This window comes from Indicator indicator, chromosome 6, assembly GCF_027791375.1.
Source record: "Indicator indicator isolate 239-I01 chromosome 6, UM_Iind_1.1, whole genome shotgun sequence".
Lineage (NCBI taxonomy): Eukaryota > Metazoa > Chordata > Aves > Piciformes > Indicatoridae > Indicator > Indicator indicator.
Genome location: NC_072015.1, coordinates 34,569,290 through 34,586,947, shown reverse-complemented (window position 1 = coordinate 34,586,947; position 17,658 = coordinate 34,569,290). Strand labels below are relative to the sequence as shown.

The window sequence follows — 17,658 nt, the reverse complement described above, 5'->3', positions numbered from 1 at the left end:
TTTTCAGTGGCTTGCCAGCAGCCTCTGAGGTATGTGTTTTCTGGTTACTTTAGCAGATTGTTTTGGAGCAAGCTGATTCAAAGACATGGAATGCTGATAAGACTGGTATGTGTTGCAAGGAGGGAGTATAGAAAGCAGTGTGACAGATTCAGGGAGGCATAGAGAAGGAGCAAACAAGAAGGTTGATGTGAAGTTGCTGCACTAGGGGAAAACTGCTTGGAAGGCAGCAGTGGAAAGCAGGAACTTAGGGGTTCTCAGCAATCTGTGCACTGCCTTATCTTCAGGAGGCCCTGAAGTTTTCACTTGCATGTTGTCTCTGTTCTTTTATGTGGCTCTTTCACAAACGACACAAGAAGTTGTTGGTTCGATGGCTTAGAATTCTATCCAATAGTTGCTTTAAAATATTTCGGTACTATCCTGTAGAGTTAAATGTAGTAGTTGTAGATAAGAAACTATACTTCTTCTGTGTATGTATGTGTGTATAGTCAGAAGATAAAGAAGCACTACTTAAGATTTATTTTTTTTTTTCCCTAGTGGCAACAGAGCCCTTGATAAAGGCAGTGTATACACTATACCAGCAACGGAATCTCCTCTTTCCGGTTCGTACGTTGCTTTTGAAATTTTTTAGCAGAGTTTACCAAAAAGAAGATTTGAGGACTCAAAGAATCAGGTAAAAACCATTTACATATTCTTTTAAATTATTTCAATGTAGTGTATATATTTTGGAATTTATTTCAAAATTTATAATACTGAATTTCTATGTGGATATAAAACTTCATTGTGAATGTGTTTTGGCACTATGTGACTGAAATTGGAAGTTTAAGTTCTCTGTAAAATTGAGATGGATGTTAGCTTAGTTGTCCTTTTTTTCTGAATGTAAGTACTAGAATGATCATAAAGATTTAAAATTTAACTTGAAGTATACTGTTGCAAGCTTATTGTTACTGGCTGTGTGGTTATCATTAGATGTGTCAAGACTGCAGTTGTATCCATGGAGCATTTCTATTGCTTCAGCTCAAGGTCATGGACTTGTGAATTAGTGTCTCTGGTGGTTCTGCTAGTGCCTGTCTGGCCTTAAATACTTATTTCTTTAAGAGAAGCATTCTGTTATTTTGGGTACACATTTCTAAAGACATAAGATTTAAGAAAATATTCTTGTCCTCTTGGGTTTCCAGTTTTGTGCATCTACTAGATAACCAACTTGCTTCAAGTCAGAGATTATTCTTACATTGCTGTGACTGTGTTTTTTCATTATAGGATTTGTCCAAATTGTCTCCAAGTCTTAGCTTTTCCAGAATGTACTTTTCAGCCAAGTCATCTGGTTCCAGCTCTGTTAAAATCCTTAAACACAGATCAGGCTGCATCAATACTACTTTGAGAACTGCAAAAGGGCATAGGTCATATCCATGACACTTATTTTCTGCTACTAGGTAAAAATCAAGCCTCAGCCCCCAGAAGTGCTGGTATCCACTAGCAGAGTCAAACTCTTCTGCAGCTTCTTTGTGTTGTTAATCTTCATTTCTTGTAATGCCCAAGTAATTCAGTCTAAAACCAGAAATGTTGAATATTACCCTGTGAACATTATAAAAAATATAGAGAATTTGAAAGACAGACAAGAAAAAAGACTGGTAACATGCTGTTTTTTCTCGTTTTTTCACCTAGAGTGAAAAAGATCTTTTTCATACTGACTCATTTCCTGGAGGTTACATAACGACCATTTTCTGTACTTACCTGGAAGTCTTGAGCATCTCATCCAGTTTCATGTGATCACCTTACTATGTAGAAAGCTTTAACTTTCTATCTTTAGACATCAGAAATAGCAGTAGTTTTCATGCTGTTCCTCTTAGTCTTCTTCATGGAATTGTGGCATTTCTAGTAACGGAAGAACGAAATCTCAGAAGTGCTTTGCCAAAAGGATAATTACACTTATGTCTGAGAAGACATTTTAGGATGACATAATGTTTGTGTATTGTACTGATCCATTTCTTTACTTTAGAAACAAGTGGGGTTTTTTTCATTTCTTCTCTGTGGACTGTGCAGTTATCCTGGATGACATTCATGTTATTCCCTTCAGTTTGACGTCATAAGTCCCTCAGCCCTCTTGTGACTTCTTTCTTTTCTCTCAGAAGCTTAAGTGCATTCAAAGAGGAGTAGAATTCATGTTGGAATCCATGAAGCTGCTTATTTGTTTGGTTTTTACATGCATCTGAATTAGAGGCTAGGTAGAAGGGTTTGGTGTTTTGTTGCCCTGTGAAAGAAAACTTGATTCACTTACTACAAGGTTCAGAATTAATATTTTCATCTTGATGTGCGTTATCTTCAGCCCTAGTTGCTGCACAGGTGTAGTCATTGTGTGTGTATACACGCTCATATGCATACATATATGTAATGCTGGTAGAGACTTAAGAATCTGTTTAGCCTCACAGCCTGCCTTCAACAGTGATCTATGTGAGATATTGTAGGAATAAGGCAAGAGTTACTTTTCTCTTGTACTCTTAAGCTTCCAACAATGTGCAGCCTGTATTTCCTCACTGCACAAAGCTGCTGTGTATTTACATCACTCACTGGATGGATTTTCTGTGAGATTTTCTGGTCATTCCTTACACCGGTGTGGTGGGTTGGAAATTCCCCCCCAACATTAAATTTGCCAGACCAGCTCAGTTGGAAGCAAATGAAGCTGTATTTACAAGCAAAACTACAATCTACAATGGAATGCCATGAATATGTACAAAATTTACAATATTTACAGGTATTTACAATTGATAAATAGCACAAGAACCCCCCTGGCCAGAGACCAGGGGAGCTGCAACAGCTTCTTCCTTCCTGCCCCCCCCCCCTTACTCGATTACCCTGTACACAAAAAGGGACAAGAGAAAGAGCAGAGAAGTTGTTGTTAATACCAGTCACAACAAAGCAATGCAGTCAAGGTCAGTAAAGCCAGGAGAAGCATCAGCCAGAGCTGAAGAAGCAAAAGGAGAAAAATTGTTTATATTACTAGCTTAAGTCCATTATCTTTCCAGTGGAATTGTTTAGAATTACCATTATTTTCCTTTCTACACCTAATAGTGACTCATTTACGTTTTACCTCTTTCTGTTCAACATCTGAGAAAAATTTTGAAGACATAGACTAAAACAACCATAACCAATCTAAATCAAGAGCACCTGCAGCTTCTTTTGGCAAGGAGTGACAGAGCTCAGATGTCTGAAGACCATCTTTCGTCTGTTTGTTTTGATCCAGCACCACTTCTACCAGGGAGTGGTTAATGGCGGGTGTTTTTTCTAACCACAGTGGCCATTTTAATCCAGTAATTTTCCTGAAAATGCAGAAACCAAATAAGCTTAAAAAAAAAAAAAGTTTAAATGTAATTGCAAAAGATTAACATGTGTCAATCTTGTCTGCTGATCCTGTAACAGTTCAGGAATTTCATTACAAGTAGGAAATCGTTTACCTCACAAATATATATCTGTCTGGCCAGTTTATCTCATCCCTTCAAGATAATTCTTGTGCAGTACTAAATCCAACATCTAGCCAGGCTGTGTAATTAATTTGGTAGCTGTTGAGAAAACACAGCCTTGACATGCTGGAGAAATGGGCTGATGGTTCAACAAGGGGAAGTGCAAATTCCTGCATCTGGGGAAGACCAGGCCCATGTACCTGTACATGCTTGGGGCTGACCAGCAGGAAAGCAGCTTGTCAGAAAAGGACCAAGAGGTCCTGGTGGACAGCGAGCTGAACATGAGCCATCAGTGGGCCCTAGCAGCAAAGAAGGCCTAGGCTGCATTAGGAGGAGTTACACCACGGTGAGGGAGCTGATCCTTCCCATCTGTTCTGCACTGGTGAAGTCACTTGTGCAGTACTGTATCCAGTTTTTGGGATCCCTAATCCAAGGGAGACATGGACATACTGGAGAGAGTCCAGTGAATGCCATGAAGATGAGGAGGGCACTGGAGCATTCCTCATATGAGGAAAGTCTGTGAGAGGTGAAGCCTATGCTAGGTGATCCTGCTCTGGTAGCAGGGTGGGACTAGATGATATTGCGAGGTCACTTCTAACCCTTGACATTCTGTCATTCTGTGACTATCAGGCCTGGAGAAGAGAAGGTTCAATATGTGTAAATACCTCAAGAGTCAGGCTCTCCTCAGGGGTGTCCAGTGACACAACAAGATAGTGGTCACAAAGCAGAATGCAGAAGATGCTGTCTGAAAATCAGGAACACCTTTTTCACTGTTAGTATGACCATGCACTGGCACAAATTGCCTGGAGATGCTGTGGAGTCTCCATCCTTGGAGGTGTTCAGAAGCTGTCTGAACATGGTCCTGGAGAGCCATAGCTAGCTGATCCTGCTTTAGCAGGAGTTTTGGACCACATAATCCCCAGAAATCCCTTTCCACCTCAACGATGGTGTGATTCTGTGAAAGAAGAAAAACTTCCTTCCTGGTTTGGTGGTTAGTTTTCTTAGTTATGTTGTGTGTGGGTTTTGTTTGTTTTTGTTTGTTTGGGGAGTGTTTTATTATTTTTTTCCCTGATTGGTTGGTTTGGGTTTTTTTGTCCTTTTTGGGTGGTTTTGTTGTTTTGATAGTACTCCAGAAATACTGAACTATGTGGTTTCAGGTGATACTGCAAAAGATAGTATGTACCAAAAAGGTAACTGATTGGTGTAAAACCTATGTGACATTAAGGGCCTGGAAGGGTATGTCATCTTTAGCAGACAATGTGGGAAGAGAAAGCAAATTATTGTATTCACATCCACTATGAAACGTCAAGTGATTTGAGACTTCTGAGCCTTCCAACTCATCCACTTCAGTTGTATCTTCTCCAGACTTTTCCTACTGTTAAACACAATCCCTGTATGCAAGGCTATTCCCTCCTATGTCATGGATACTTTAGTTCCTTAAAGTTTTTGTGAGGAATTTTGTTGGGTCTTTTGAAGATGGAGTAATTTTTGTAGTCTTTATGTTACTCTTGCTCACACCTTCAAAGACCTACTTCGAATTCCTTGATCTACACTCAGGGGCTTCCTCCACGTGATTATAACTTTAGTAAGCTGATGAAATGTATTTGTTTATAAGTTATACTTGATAAGCCTGGATGTCATAGAAATTGTAGCCCAAGGAAAATAGGCTTTGGTCTATAAGATGGTTTTAGTTTGAGCTAAAACATTTAAATAAAAGCATATCTATAATGGAGGCTGTCAAGTTCTAAAGCTTAGCACCAAAGGCATTTTAAGGAAAGAAAAAAACCTAACTAGTGGGGTTTCCTGAAGTATGAACAGGCCAGTTGATGGAATGGAGAAGGAGGTCTAGAGAATCAAGTTATAAATACAAATGAAAATTTGTCTTAGGCTGGGGAAGGGCTTGTCCAAGTGTTTTGCCATTTCCTCACCAGCTTTTAGGGGATGTTTATGGTAAACAGACTTAGAGGGAATGGGGAAAAGGGAATTGTTAAGCAAAGTGGTTTCATTCCTGTTTTTCTGACAATCAGGTTAGGATTAACGATTTGTAAATGTCAAGCTCAATTTATTTTCACTTTTTCTTTAGGATTTGAAAATATATGCCGCCTGAACATGAGCCAGCAGTGTGCCCAGGTGGCCAAGAGAGCCAATGGCTCCTGGCCTGCATCAGGAATAGTGTGGCCAGCAGGAGCAGGGAGGTCATTGTACCCCTGCACACAGCACTGGTTAGGCCACACCTTGAGTACTGTGTCCAGTTCTGGGCCCCTCAGTTTAGGAAAGATGTTGAATTGCTGGAGCATGTCCAGAGAAGGGCAACGAGGCTGGTGAGAGGCCTTGAGCACAAGCCCTATGAGGAGAGGCTGAGGGAGCTGGGACTGTTTAGCCTGGAGAAGAGGAGGCTCAGGGGAGACCTCATTGCTGTCTACAACTACCTGAAGGGAGGTTGTAGCCAGGAGGGGGTTGGTCTCTTCTCCCAGGCAACCAGCACCAGAACAAGAGGACACAGTCTCAAGCTGCGCCAGGGGAGGTTTAGGCTGGAAGTGAGGAGAAAGTTCTTCACAGAGAGAGTTGTTAGCCATTGGAATGTGCTGCCCAGAGAGGTGGTGGAGTCACCATCCCTGGAGGTGTTCAAGAGGGGATTGGACGTGGCACTTGGTGCCATGGTTTAGATAGTCATGAGGTTTAGGGTGACAGGTTGGACTTGATGATCTTTGAGGTCTCTTCCAGCCTTCGTGATTCTATGATTCTAAGCTTCTTAATCTTCCTACTGTAGGATAAGGGAAGAAGTGGGTCTGAAATTAGGATGAATTCAGGTAATCCTTCAATGTGAATAACATCTTGTCACATTTTTCAATAAAGGTTATTATAATTCTCATCAAGTACCAAGGGATGGTCAGTGTCCTCAGATATTGGAACAACAGGGCTGTACACAAGATTGAGTTGAGTGACATCAAATGAATGCAGAAGAGGAGGGTTAGGTAAATTTTATTCCAGAGACTTGAGAGGACTGGTGTGTGAAAACGCAGATAGGAAGAACTTGAACTATTACCTTTAAAGGCAGGTGATGCAATATGTGTTTGGTGTAAAAGATGGCATCTCATTTATAGGGGTGTGTACAGTGGAATGCAGTACATAAATGATAATCTTGGGAGTGGTAAAACTGAAGAAAGTCTCCTGATACAGTTCTTTAGAGCCCTCGTGAAGCTAAGCTTCATTGTGTTAGTGACTGGCACACAAAGCAGAAACAAGCTAATGGAAATTTTTGGTGGCATTCCGTACCTGGCAGAGGAAATGATAAATAAAACAGAAGAAAATAAACCTGAGGGAATGGTAGAAGTAGAAAGAGGTGTGTTTGTACAAAACAAGAAATGGTGCACTTAACACTTAGTGGTAGTGTTTCTGGTTCTTCCTTCTGCCTTAAGAGGTATCTGGACTGACAAGCAACATGTCAGCAAAGGTAGAATTGAATTTAAAAGTATAATGAAAAGAGTAGAAGGTTCAGTGGTATTGAGGGTATAGTAATCCCACAGGGTTTTAGCCTGATTTGTAAGTCAAAATGGTAAAATTAATGATAACTGGAAATGTTGCTTTGCCCAGCATAAAAGTGAGTTCACACAAATAGATTCTGAAAGACTTAAAAATGTGCAGTGAGGAACCTATGCTTCTGATGTAACTAGCATTATAGCAATGCACTTGAATCTTCTGATGAAGTATTGTCAGTAAATCAGTGCTGCAGTTCATTGTAATTTAACTGTACCTGACATTAAAACGATTTGTTTTGTCCAGACTGGAAAGAATTAAGTTTGTGGGTTTTGTTGTTTTGGTTTGGATTTTCTTTCCCCAACTAATTTTCCCTCTTTCTTTAGAAGTCGGAGTAAAGTTCTGTCCCGCTGGTTGGCTGGCCTACCTCAGCAACTTGCTCTGCTTGGCTTGAGGAACCCTGAGCTTTCAAATCAGCTGATCGATATTATTCACTCTGCTGCTTCTCGTTCGAACAAAGAATTATTGCAAAGTTTACAAGCCACTGCTGCTCGATTATATGGTAAGGGTTTTTACACTACAGTGTATTGAATTTTGTCCATCACTTGGCAGGGAAATTCCAGTTGTGGAAAATACTGGTGATTCCTAGGTGAACAACAGAATCATAGAATGGTAGATAGATGTTGGAAGGGACCTCCTGAGGTCATCTAGTCCGACCCTCCTGCTGAAGCAGGTTCACCCAGAGTGAGTTGTACAGGAACATGGTAAGGCTGATTTTGAGTATCTCCAGAGAAGGGGACTCCACAACATCTCTGGGCAGCCTGGTCTGGTGCTCCAGTGCCCTCAAAGTACAGAAGCTTTTTCTCATGTTCAAATGGAACTTCCTGGCTTGCAGTTTGTCTCTTCCCCCTTGTCCTGTTGCTGGTTACCACTATAAAAGAGCCTGTTCTGGTCCCATCCTCTTAACACCTGCCCATTAGATATTTATAAGCATTGATAAGATCCTCTCTGTCTTGTCTTTTGCAGGCTTAACAGCCTCTAATCTCTCAGCCTTTCCCTGTAAGAGAGATGCTCTAGTCCCCTCATCTTTGAAGCCCTCTGCTGTACTCTGTGAACGTAAAGCCTCTGTGGGAGACAGGAATGGAGATTGGTTGAGGCCATTGCCATAAAGATTAAAATGAATTGTGTGCATCAAGGCTAGTAAAAAGAGTACAATCTTTAGTTCAGGCTAGCAGGATTTCAATCTGTTAGAGCAGAAGTTTCATTTTTGTGAAATCTGCTTCTGATAATATTGCTTCTCCTTCTTCCTTCTGTTTTCTTTTCCCCTCTTCAGACTTACTTCTATTATCTTCCCTTCAGCAATTGCTACAGGCTTTCAACTAGATGAGAGCAGTTAGAGAAGAGTGGGGTCCCTGTAGGCTTGCTGAAGTTGTGTATGAGATGCTAATGCTATGGAATTGTTACCATGGTTTTTATGTGTTTCTAAGTAGCTGAGTACTTCTGTGTGTGTGCTGCAGATCCGCTGGAGGGCACACTGGTCCTGCTGCCGGCCGAGGCGCAGCGGCGGCTGGTCCAGCTCGTCTACTTCCTGCCCTGCCTGCCCGCCAGCCTGCTTGCCTGCCTCAGCCGCTGCTGCATCATGGGCAGGATGTCCTCCGAGCTGGCTGCCACGCTCATCGGGATCCTGCGCATGAGGTACCGCGGCAAACGGGCACTTTGGTTTCCTAGTTACAAAAAAAGGAACATTTGCTCATTAAGCGTGAACTTGGCACAAAAATTCAGTAGAGCTTGCAAATGTTGATGTCATGAAGAGAGTTAATGCTTCCATCAGTATTTGCTCCATTCACTTCGACTCTTTACACTGACAGATTTTCTCCCATGCTTGATAACAATCATACCAGTCATCTCTAAGGCTGCATGGTATTGAGCACCCTCAACCCAGAATGTCATGGAGTCACAGAATCATTTAGGTTAGAAAGGACCTTAAAGATCGAGTCCAACCATTAGCCTAGCAGTGGCACACTAAACCATATCCCACAGCACTACATCTACACATCTTTTATATACCTGCAAGGATGGTGATTAAACTACTTCCCTGGCCAGTCTGTTCCAATGCTTGACAACTCCATTAGTGAAGAAATTTTTCCTTATGTCCAATCTAAACCTCACCTGGTGAGACTTGAAGCCATTTCCTCTTGTTCTACCAACTGATGGTCTGCCATCACCAGTTGTCCTATCATCACATCTGGTCTTTGTTCTGCCACTGGTTACAGCTCTTCCTTGTAACCACTTGTAGGTGACACTGTAGTGAAAAATAACCAACCATCATTCTCATGTTATGCTTGCTTTCAGATTTTTAAAACTTGCTTTTCTTATAATTATGACATTTAAATAGCCAAATCATAGTAACTAGGCAAATGTCTTGCTAGAAATTTTGTGCTCTTTGTTGTTTTTGCTCTGGCTTGAAAGAGGTTAAGTTTGCCTCTGAAGTCAAGAAGAGAGGTTGCTGTTCTACTGAAGTGAGTGGATGGCTTGCTAGGATTTCACAAGGGTGTTCTGTTTTGCTGCTTTAGAAAAAAATATGCATGATTTTTTTCCATTGTTCATTGTTGTTGAACCTTGGATAAATAAGCAGGAAGTGAGATTTTATGACTTGTGCTTCAAGTGATTTTTTTTTTTTTTTTTTTACCCCTCCTAATGCTTTTGGGAACTTAATTTTTTTTGTTGAAACAGGACATAACAGTTGTCAAATACGGGCCCATTCATACTAGCTGTATAACCTGAGAATAAGGTGACCTAATGTATGAAGTGAAGATGATGACATCTATAATATCCTATGTATAATGCGTTGCCACTATAAAAACGAAATTATGTCTAATTTTGGGAAGGTGGTCTTCAAGTTTTATTTTTAAAAAAGAAAAGTTCTCTGCAAATCATAACCAATTCAAAGGTAATCACTGTAGAACTAAAGTCAATGCTCAGGTGCTTGTTTTGTTGTGAGGTCTTACGAAATTTTCAGAGTGGGAGATTTTTATAGTAATGTATGGTATAGTAAAACCATTTTCTAAAGATGACCAGAAAGCTGCAGGTGGGCTGTGGGCATTTAATGATTTTTGCAGAAAGATGTAAGAGACAGGTGGGGTGTGGTGTTCTTAGCAAAATTAGATTACTTACAACAGAGAAGGAGGATTAACTTCTCATGTTTCAGAGATGCAAAGAAAGCCTTTTAATTTATGACATTTGGAACATGTTTGAAGTTGGAATCAAAGATTGCAGGTTATTCATTCAAGTAGTCAATTGAAATAACCAGATGAAGTCCTGACGTAGTTGTAATAGTGCAGTTTCTTGTAGTGATAAGCCATAACAGTCCTCCTTTCTGGAAGATTGTGAGTTCTGATGAAACTTGGAGAAGAGATCTTATTCTTGAGTGTTGCTTTTCTTTGATAAGGCTGTTCCCACTGAGAGGAATCAGTGTTAAAAACTCAGATTGCTTTTCTTTAGAAACATATCTGAAAATGCTGCCTTGGAAAGATGAAAAAAGAGCTTTTTATAGAGAAAGTGAATACAACAGCACTGAAAATGCATTCTCACCTCTGTAGCCAACGTAAAAACTTGTACAAGTTTTAAAGGGCTTATTGATGACACATTTTCTTTTTTTTTAGCTTGGCTCAGCTTTTCCTTGGAAAAGAAGTTGCACAGTTAAGGAAACAATAGTATGTTTTCTAGATATGAACTTCAGCTTGGCTTTAGGAGCTTCATAACCTTTCATTATTGCACACAGCATACATGAACTAATTTTCTATCTCTTTATCAGAAAGGCCAAGCTGGATTATTGTGTCCAGTTTTGTGGATTGCTTTTAGACAGTGGTGTGGACAAACTGGATTGACGTTAAAGGAGAGTAGAAGAAGAATGATAGTCTGTGAATTGTGATCATGGAGGATGACTGACAAATTGGAACTGTTAGGCAAATAAGGGCTGGGAAGGAGAGGGAACTGTCTGTAAAAGTATATTAAAAAGGAATGAGAGAATGGAGTTTTAGCAGGAGTAGAAATGTCAGGGACTGTTTGATTTGAGTGCTAGCAAAATTTTGTTAAACCAGACATACACACCAGAACAGATCTGTGGAGGAAGAAGGTATAAGTATGCTTCAATGGAGATGCTTTAAATCAGATTGGGTGACTGTGGCAGATTTGGAGGAGGTAGACCAGGTAACTTCTGGTAAGGATTTACAGCTGTTCTGGTATTTGAAGTTGAACATAAAGGTTTTTGAAATGAATAATACTATTGCAAAATGTATATAACTTCACTGTTCTGTGGCATAGGGACACTGTGTTCACGAGACACTTCTAGCTGTAGATTGCATAGAGAAACTGGTACAAAGCAGTCTACCATGAGGAAATGCATTTGGAAACGTGTCAACGATGAGGAAACGTGGTGTGGTCAGTAGATGGCACTGTTGTTCTTCCAGAACATTCGTGTTCTCTGTGGCTGGGGGGGAGTTTTCCTACAGTTCTTTTCTTCTATGCCACCTGCTTATCTGTCCTGCTTTAAATAGACTGCATTCAGGAGCATCAGAGGCTTGCTGCTGTGTTTGGTAAATGTTCTTAATTTCTTTAAAAGCCTTGATTTCCATATTATTCTTGACTGGTGGAGCATGTGTGTTTTTACATGTCTGAGAATGCACATACCCATATATATTTGCCAGGAAGGAGCTATGCTAAGGTGGATTTGATGAGAGTATATATGGATGATAACAAGACTGTTGCATTTATTTCAGGAACAGTCATTATAAACTCAAACTCGTAGGATTTTTTTCTGTGCATAAACTACAGAAAGTAGACAGTAAATGTATGCAGATGGCTTAAACCACAGCCCTGTGATGGTATCAGTTGATAACATTAAATCATAATTGTGTTAGTCTGTATTTTTTTTTTTTATTAGAAAGGTATTTGAACACATTCAGTAGTTTCTACTTCATACTTTTGCAGTGTGGAAATGAATAGCCAAGTGGTCTGCAGGAGCCCATTAAGGACCCACAGTGGGTTCCAAACATTGAGAATGAAGCTGATGTTGACAGTTATTTCCATATATAAGAGGAAAGTTTCTGAGCCTGAGAGGGTAATGGTCTATAAAATTACTAGGATAGTTCCTGTCATGCTTTTGGTCTATATTCTCTAAAGCTTTACCAGTCAGGACAGGCCGGAGGACTGCTGTACAAAGAAAACGGAAATGCAGCCACCCAGTTTTGGATGCTGGTGTATGAATATAGACAGACTTACACTAATTGATCTCTATGCCAACAAACATGTTGCTGCTCTTTGGGCCACTGGGATAGCCACAGCTGGCAAGTTTCAGGTGAAACTGAGGGGCAGAAGGTGTTGACTTGCCTTAATTTCCCTGCTTGTTCTTCTTTAGTGCCTGCCTTGTCCTTCTGTTTTGGACTTGATGTGAGTAAATTCAGTAAATGCAGACAGGTAGGGTTCTGAGAGATGAAAGTGTGTCAGGGTTTTGGGGGGTATAAATCTTTCTCCTCGTTCTTGTTCATACGCAAACAGGAACGGGTGTGGAGCAACATGAGTGAACAGTCTGCCACTTCAGACTGAGACAAATGAGAGGTAACAGGTTCTTGGAGATGAGTTCTCTGAGTCAGCCTCTGATTTAAACCTCTGATGATCTTAAATTTATGGAGACAAATGGAAGCGTGCAGCAAGTATTTCTGAAAGTCTTTGCATTTAATCCACTGGGGCAGTTTGTATGCGGTCCTTAGGTGATACTACTTTGATATACTGAGATGAACCATTCAGCTTGATGCAGTGTGCCATGTTTCTGGAGGAATTAACTTAATTCTTTTTTAAGTTCCTAATTTATTGGAATAACTGGTAAATAATAAAGAAGTAGTACTCTGCTAATTAAAGATAAATGGTTTGTCTTGGGTGGGAATATGTAACATTTGGCATCAGTGGACCTTTGATCTGAAGTCCCAGCCTTAGCATCATCTTGACGGTGGAGTTCTGGTGATTGCTTGAGGATGCAGATACAGACAGGAAGACAGTTCTTTCTAGGAAGTGGAGGAATGTGTTAGTTGTGGATGGTCTAGTAGAGATTAAGGCCATAAACTTTAGCTGTATTCTAGACAGAGCTGGAAAGAACTTTTTGGTGTAATCCCTCTGCGCCCACTTTCTACATTTTTAGGGTAGATGGGCTGCTTCAGAATGGTTTTTAAAGGACTAGTAAGGCATAGGCTTACTTTTTGAGTACTTCTGGCTTTGAGGCAAATCATCAAATATGGAAACATACCTGTATATAGTAGATTGTCTTTGTTGTCTGACAAAGGGGAGGTTTACCATTCATGTACCGAAGGCTGTAGTGTAACAGTTGCAGAGGAACACTGTTTCACTGTTAAGCTCAAGGCATTCATTTGCTACTTCTTAGTGAGTTTGTGGTGATTGAGTGGCAGATAGCCTTATAGACATGTTTCTTTTTTTCCTTTTGTATGAGGTAGAATACTTAAGGTGATTAATGCATAATCTGAGTACTTTATTGTATTCTATGAAATATGGATTTAAAAAGGCAATTTAGGATTGTTATCAAAAATATAAGCTAGTAAGTTAGATTGACTTCACAGGAAAAAATCTGTCTCTTCTTAATATGTCTTGGGTTACAAATAAGGAAAACTTGTTCAGTGAAATCACAGAAATGCAGTTTATGACAGCTGTCTGAACAGGAGCCAGCAGTGTGCTTGGGTGGCCAAGAGGGCCAACAGCATCCTGACCTGCATCAGGAACAGTGTGGCCAGCAGGACTAGAGAGGTGATTGTCCCACTCAGCAGTGGTGAGGCCATACCTTCAGTACTATGTTCAGTTTTGGATGCCACAGTAAAAAAGATCAAGGTGCTGGAACGGGTCCAGAGAGAAACAGTGAAGCTGGTGAAGGGTCTTGAGTATATATTTTCTGAGAAGTGGCTGAGGGAGCTGGGGTTGTTTAGTGTGAAGAAAAGGAGGCTGAGGAGAGACAGTATTGCTCTCTATGACTATGTGAAAGGAGGTGGTAGAGAGATGAGTGTTGGTCTCTTCTCACAAGTCACAACTGATAGGATGAGGAAATGCCAGGGGAAGTTTAGATTAGACGTTAGGAAGAACTTACATACCCAAAGGGTTATCAAAGACTGGAACAAGCTGCCCAGAGAAGTGGTTGAATCACCATTCCTGGGTGTATTTAAAAGCCATCTTGATATGGTGCTTAAGGATATGCTGTAGAAGTGATAGAGTTAAATAGTGGCTGGACTTGATGATCTTAGAGGTCTTCTCCAACCATTGTGAATCTGTGTAATTTATGTGCCTTTATTCAGTGTAGTTACCTGAATGTGATTTATGCATAGTTAGATTGACTGAATGCTTCCTTATGCATAGTAGTTACAATTTCTCTTACAACTTTTTATCCATTGGAACAGTGTGTCTGGAAATTATTTGTGTAGTAGAGAACTGGGCAGACAATATTTCACTGCCTAGATAAAAAACAATGGGAGTTAATTTATGCCATTTCTCTCTTGAAGTAGAATGTCTGTAAATGAGATCTCCAGTGGCTTCAAACAGCCATTTCTTATTCTTGGGGGGGGCTCTTTCCCTGCTGGGGTCTTGCAAAGAGTTGTTTCTGTTGCTCTTGGAAAAGAAGGGTGAGGACCATATAAATAAAAGCTGAGTGCTTTCCCCCAGCGAGACATAAATTCTGTGGGAGTTCCTAGTCTTCACAGATTTGAAATAACTGGGGTAACTTGCATTCTGCTTGTTGTAACTATAAATGGACTCTTTCCTTAAGAGGTAGTACCTTTAAAATATTCTTTGGGTTTCCAGACAATAATGAGGAAGATCAGCTGGCACCTCATCAAGCAGCCAGGTGCGCTTGTTGATTCCCACTGTCTTCAAGAATCTGGGATTTAGAAAGAACTGGGGTGGATATTTTAATGTCTGTTACTTACAAGGTGTAAAACTGTCTCTCCCAATCCGTTATTCAGAGATATTTTAAGGTCATAATAGAGCTTAACATTTTCTATAGATACTACCTTTGTAAGTAAGTACTACTTTTACTTTAGTCATTCTAGTTCTGTGCTTTGCAACCTTTGATGGTATAACTTGGAGGCACAGTGAGACTGCAAAACATAGGTAACAAAGAGCCTGTATACTACTTAATCAAAGTTACTGGATGCCTGGTTGTTGACAAGAAAAAGAAAAGCCTTCTGTTCTGAAAGTATGTGCAAACTGGAGAGACCTGTGGAGAAGGACCTAGAAGTCCTGGTGGACAACAAGTTATCCATGGGGACAGCTATGTGACCTTGTGGTCAAGAAAGTCAATGGTATTCTGGGGTGCATTAAGAGGAGTGTGTCCAGCAGATCGAGGGAGGTTCTCCTCCCCCTCTACTCTGCCACAGTGTGGCCCCGCCTAGAATATTGCATCCATTGCTCCCCAGTTCAGGAGGGATGGGGATCTACTTGAGAGAGTCCAACAGAGGGCTACAAGGATCATTAAGTGACTGGAACATGTGCTTTATGAGGAAAGACTGGGAGACCTAGGGCTTTTTAGTCTGGAGAGGAGAAGACTGAGAGGGAATTTAATAAATGTGTATGAATATATAAAGGCTTGGTTTCAAGAAGGAAGGGGCAGCCTCTTCTCACTTGTGCCCTGCGATAGGACAAAGGGCAGTGGATGTAAACTGCAGCACAGGAAGTTCCACCTCAACATGAGGAAGAACTTCTTTCCTGTAAGGGTCACAGAGCACTAGAACAGGCTGCCCAGAGAGGTTGTGGAGTCTCCTTCCCTGGAGACTTTCAAGACCTGTCTGGATGTGTCCTGTGTGACCTGCGATAGATTCTATGGTCCTGCTCTGGCAGGGATATTGCACTGAAAGATCTCCAGAGGTGCCTTACAACCCCTAACATCCTGTGAACCTGGAGAGAATATAGTAACCCATTATTGTGAATAACAACACTGGTAGAGCAATTGACTGGGTGGGGGGGAATTTCAACCCACCACATTCCCATACTGATGAAATGTAGAAAAGATTTCTAACAGGGTTGTTTTTTTTTTTTTTGTTTGTTGTTGGTTGGTTGGGTTTTTGGTTGGTTGGTTTGTTTTTGTTAAGAAATGGAGGAATACATGAAACGAAATTGTTACAAAAATAAGGTAAAACGGAACAACAAACCATAAACCCCACTTTCATTACAAATGGTACAATGAAAAGTCAGCTCAGGATTCTGTGGAAGGGGAGTCAAAAAGCATACATGTATAGGAAGGTGGTGTGGTTATGAATGGGTTGTTAAGAAGAATGTAAGAATAGGAAGGGGTGTGTGTGTTCACTGTGAAGTGCTTTTTCTGGCTGTATTTTCACACCTCAGTTTGGAAACAAAAATGGAGGAGGAAACTATTGAAGAGGTAACAAAAATGCTTAAGGCACTATTTTGGATATAAACTAAGAAGAAGAATGTGCTTTCAGAATGGTGGCACTTACCTGACTGGGTGCCACTGAGGAAGACTAGCAAAAGATTGATCTGTTTTCCTTGCTGCAGGATCAGAAAGGATCCACTGTTCCTGGGGTGGGTTATGGTGTGTTCTTCCACCTGTATCTGGTCAACAGATTTTACCTTGCTCACTGTTATGTGAAGGTCTAGGACCTGAGAGTAGGAAAGCTAGATTTGTGTTTAAGTACATGGCCCTTTAAATTTGTCGCCAGCTAGTTGGTTGTAGTTTGATATTCCTAACCAAGAGGAGAAGAATTATGTTGCTGCCCTTAGAATTGCTGTTTGCTCATTAGTGAATGTTTCTTCCGATTTCTGCTGTCGTTTATAACGTGTAAACAGTTCTTTTCTTCAGAGACAACCTTTGCAACTGCAGAGCAAATGAGTAGCTGACAGGCTTACTTTTAACAATGCATACTTCAAATTGTTGTTTTCTTAAAATAGGTTTCAGATTTTTTCCCCAAATCCCTGGTAATTCCTTGCAGATGTTTGTTATATTTTTGCCACATCTTCAAATGGAAGGACTTGATCCTTCAAAAGAGATAATGAAAGTTAAAACAAAAAAACTTGCACTAACAAACTACTGCCTGCATATTGTAACCTGTTAGAGGAAAAAGATGGGAAAAACTCTTCACTTCCTCTCAGAGTTTACCTTTGGGGCCTATGGTACATGGAGCAAAGTTGGTGTGAATGATGAGATGGGTACAGGGTTAGAGAAGCACCCAAAGTTTTAATTTTTGTTTAAACAATTTCAGCAGCAGTTTGTGACAGTCTTTTTTTCCTGCCTCTTCAAGAACTACTGTGAAAACTGAGTCCTGTTTCTTAACAGTGTAACGCAACTGATTTGATTAAGCTGATGCAGGAACCTGAGTGTATTCTTTATTGTAGTTGCATTTCAATTTGACTTAATTTTTTTTAATTAAAACTAAAAAGGAATAGACTGTGCTGAGGTAAATACTGGCACAGGGCTTTTCAGTATTTTAAAAGAAAATATTTTACAGCAGTGCAAGTACCTGCCTACTCTGGGGAAAAACTCCCTTTAGATGATTTTTATGAACTAGAATTAAAGAAACAGTTGCAGGAGACCTTAGTTTAGATCTGCAGTCAATAGTTGATACAATCAATTTAAAATGAGATCTCCTATTGCAGTCTGAGTTAAGTTAGGTTTCTTGAGTTATTCTCTTGCAGACATTTAAATAATTCTGTAAAACTTCAG

The 17,658-nt window shown here is 40.3% G+C and overlaps 1 protein-coding gene across 2 annotated transcripts in view; it reads left to right on the top strand.

Moving 5' to 3' along the window:
- Positions 1-17,658, top strand: part of TEX10 (testis expressed 10) — a 54,577-nt gene that overhangs the window by 14,560 nt on the left and 22,359 nt on the right. For both annotated transcript variants that reach the window (XM_054381554.1, XM_054381552.1), the window contains exons 6-8: positions 535-670; positions 7,319-7,494; positions 8,450-8,627. In XM_054381554.1, the coding sequence (XP_054237529.1) occupies positions 535-670; positions 7,319-7,494; positions 8,450-8,627 (490 nt within the window). The remainder of the gene's footprint in view (positions 1-534; positions 671-7,318; positions 7,495-8,449; positions 8,628-17,658) is intronic.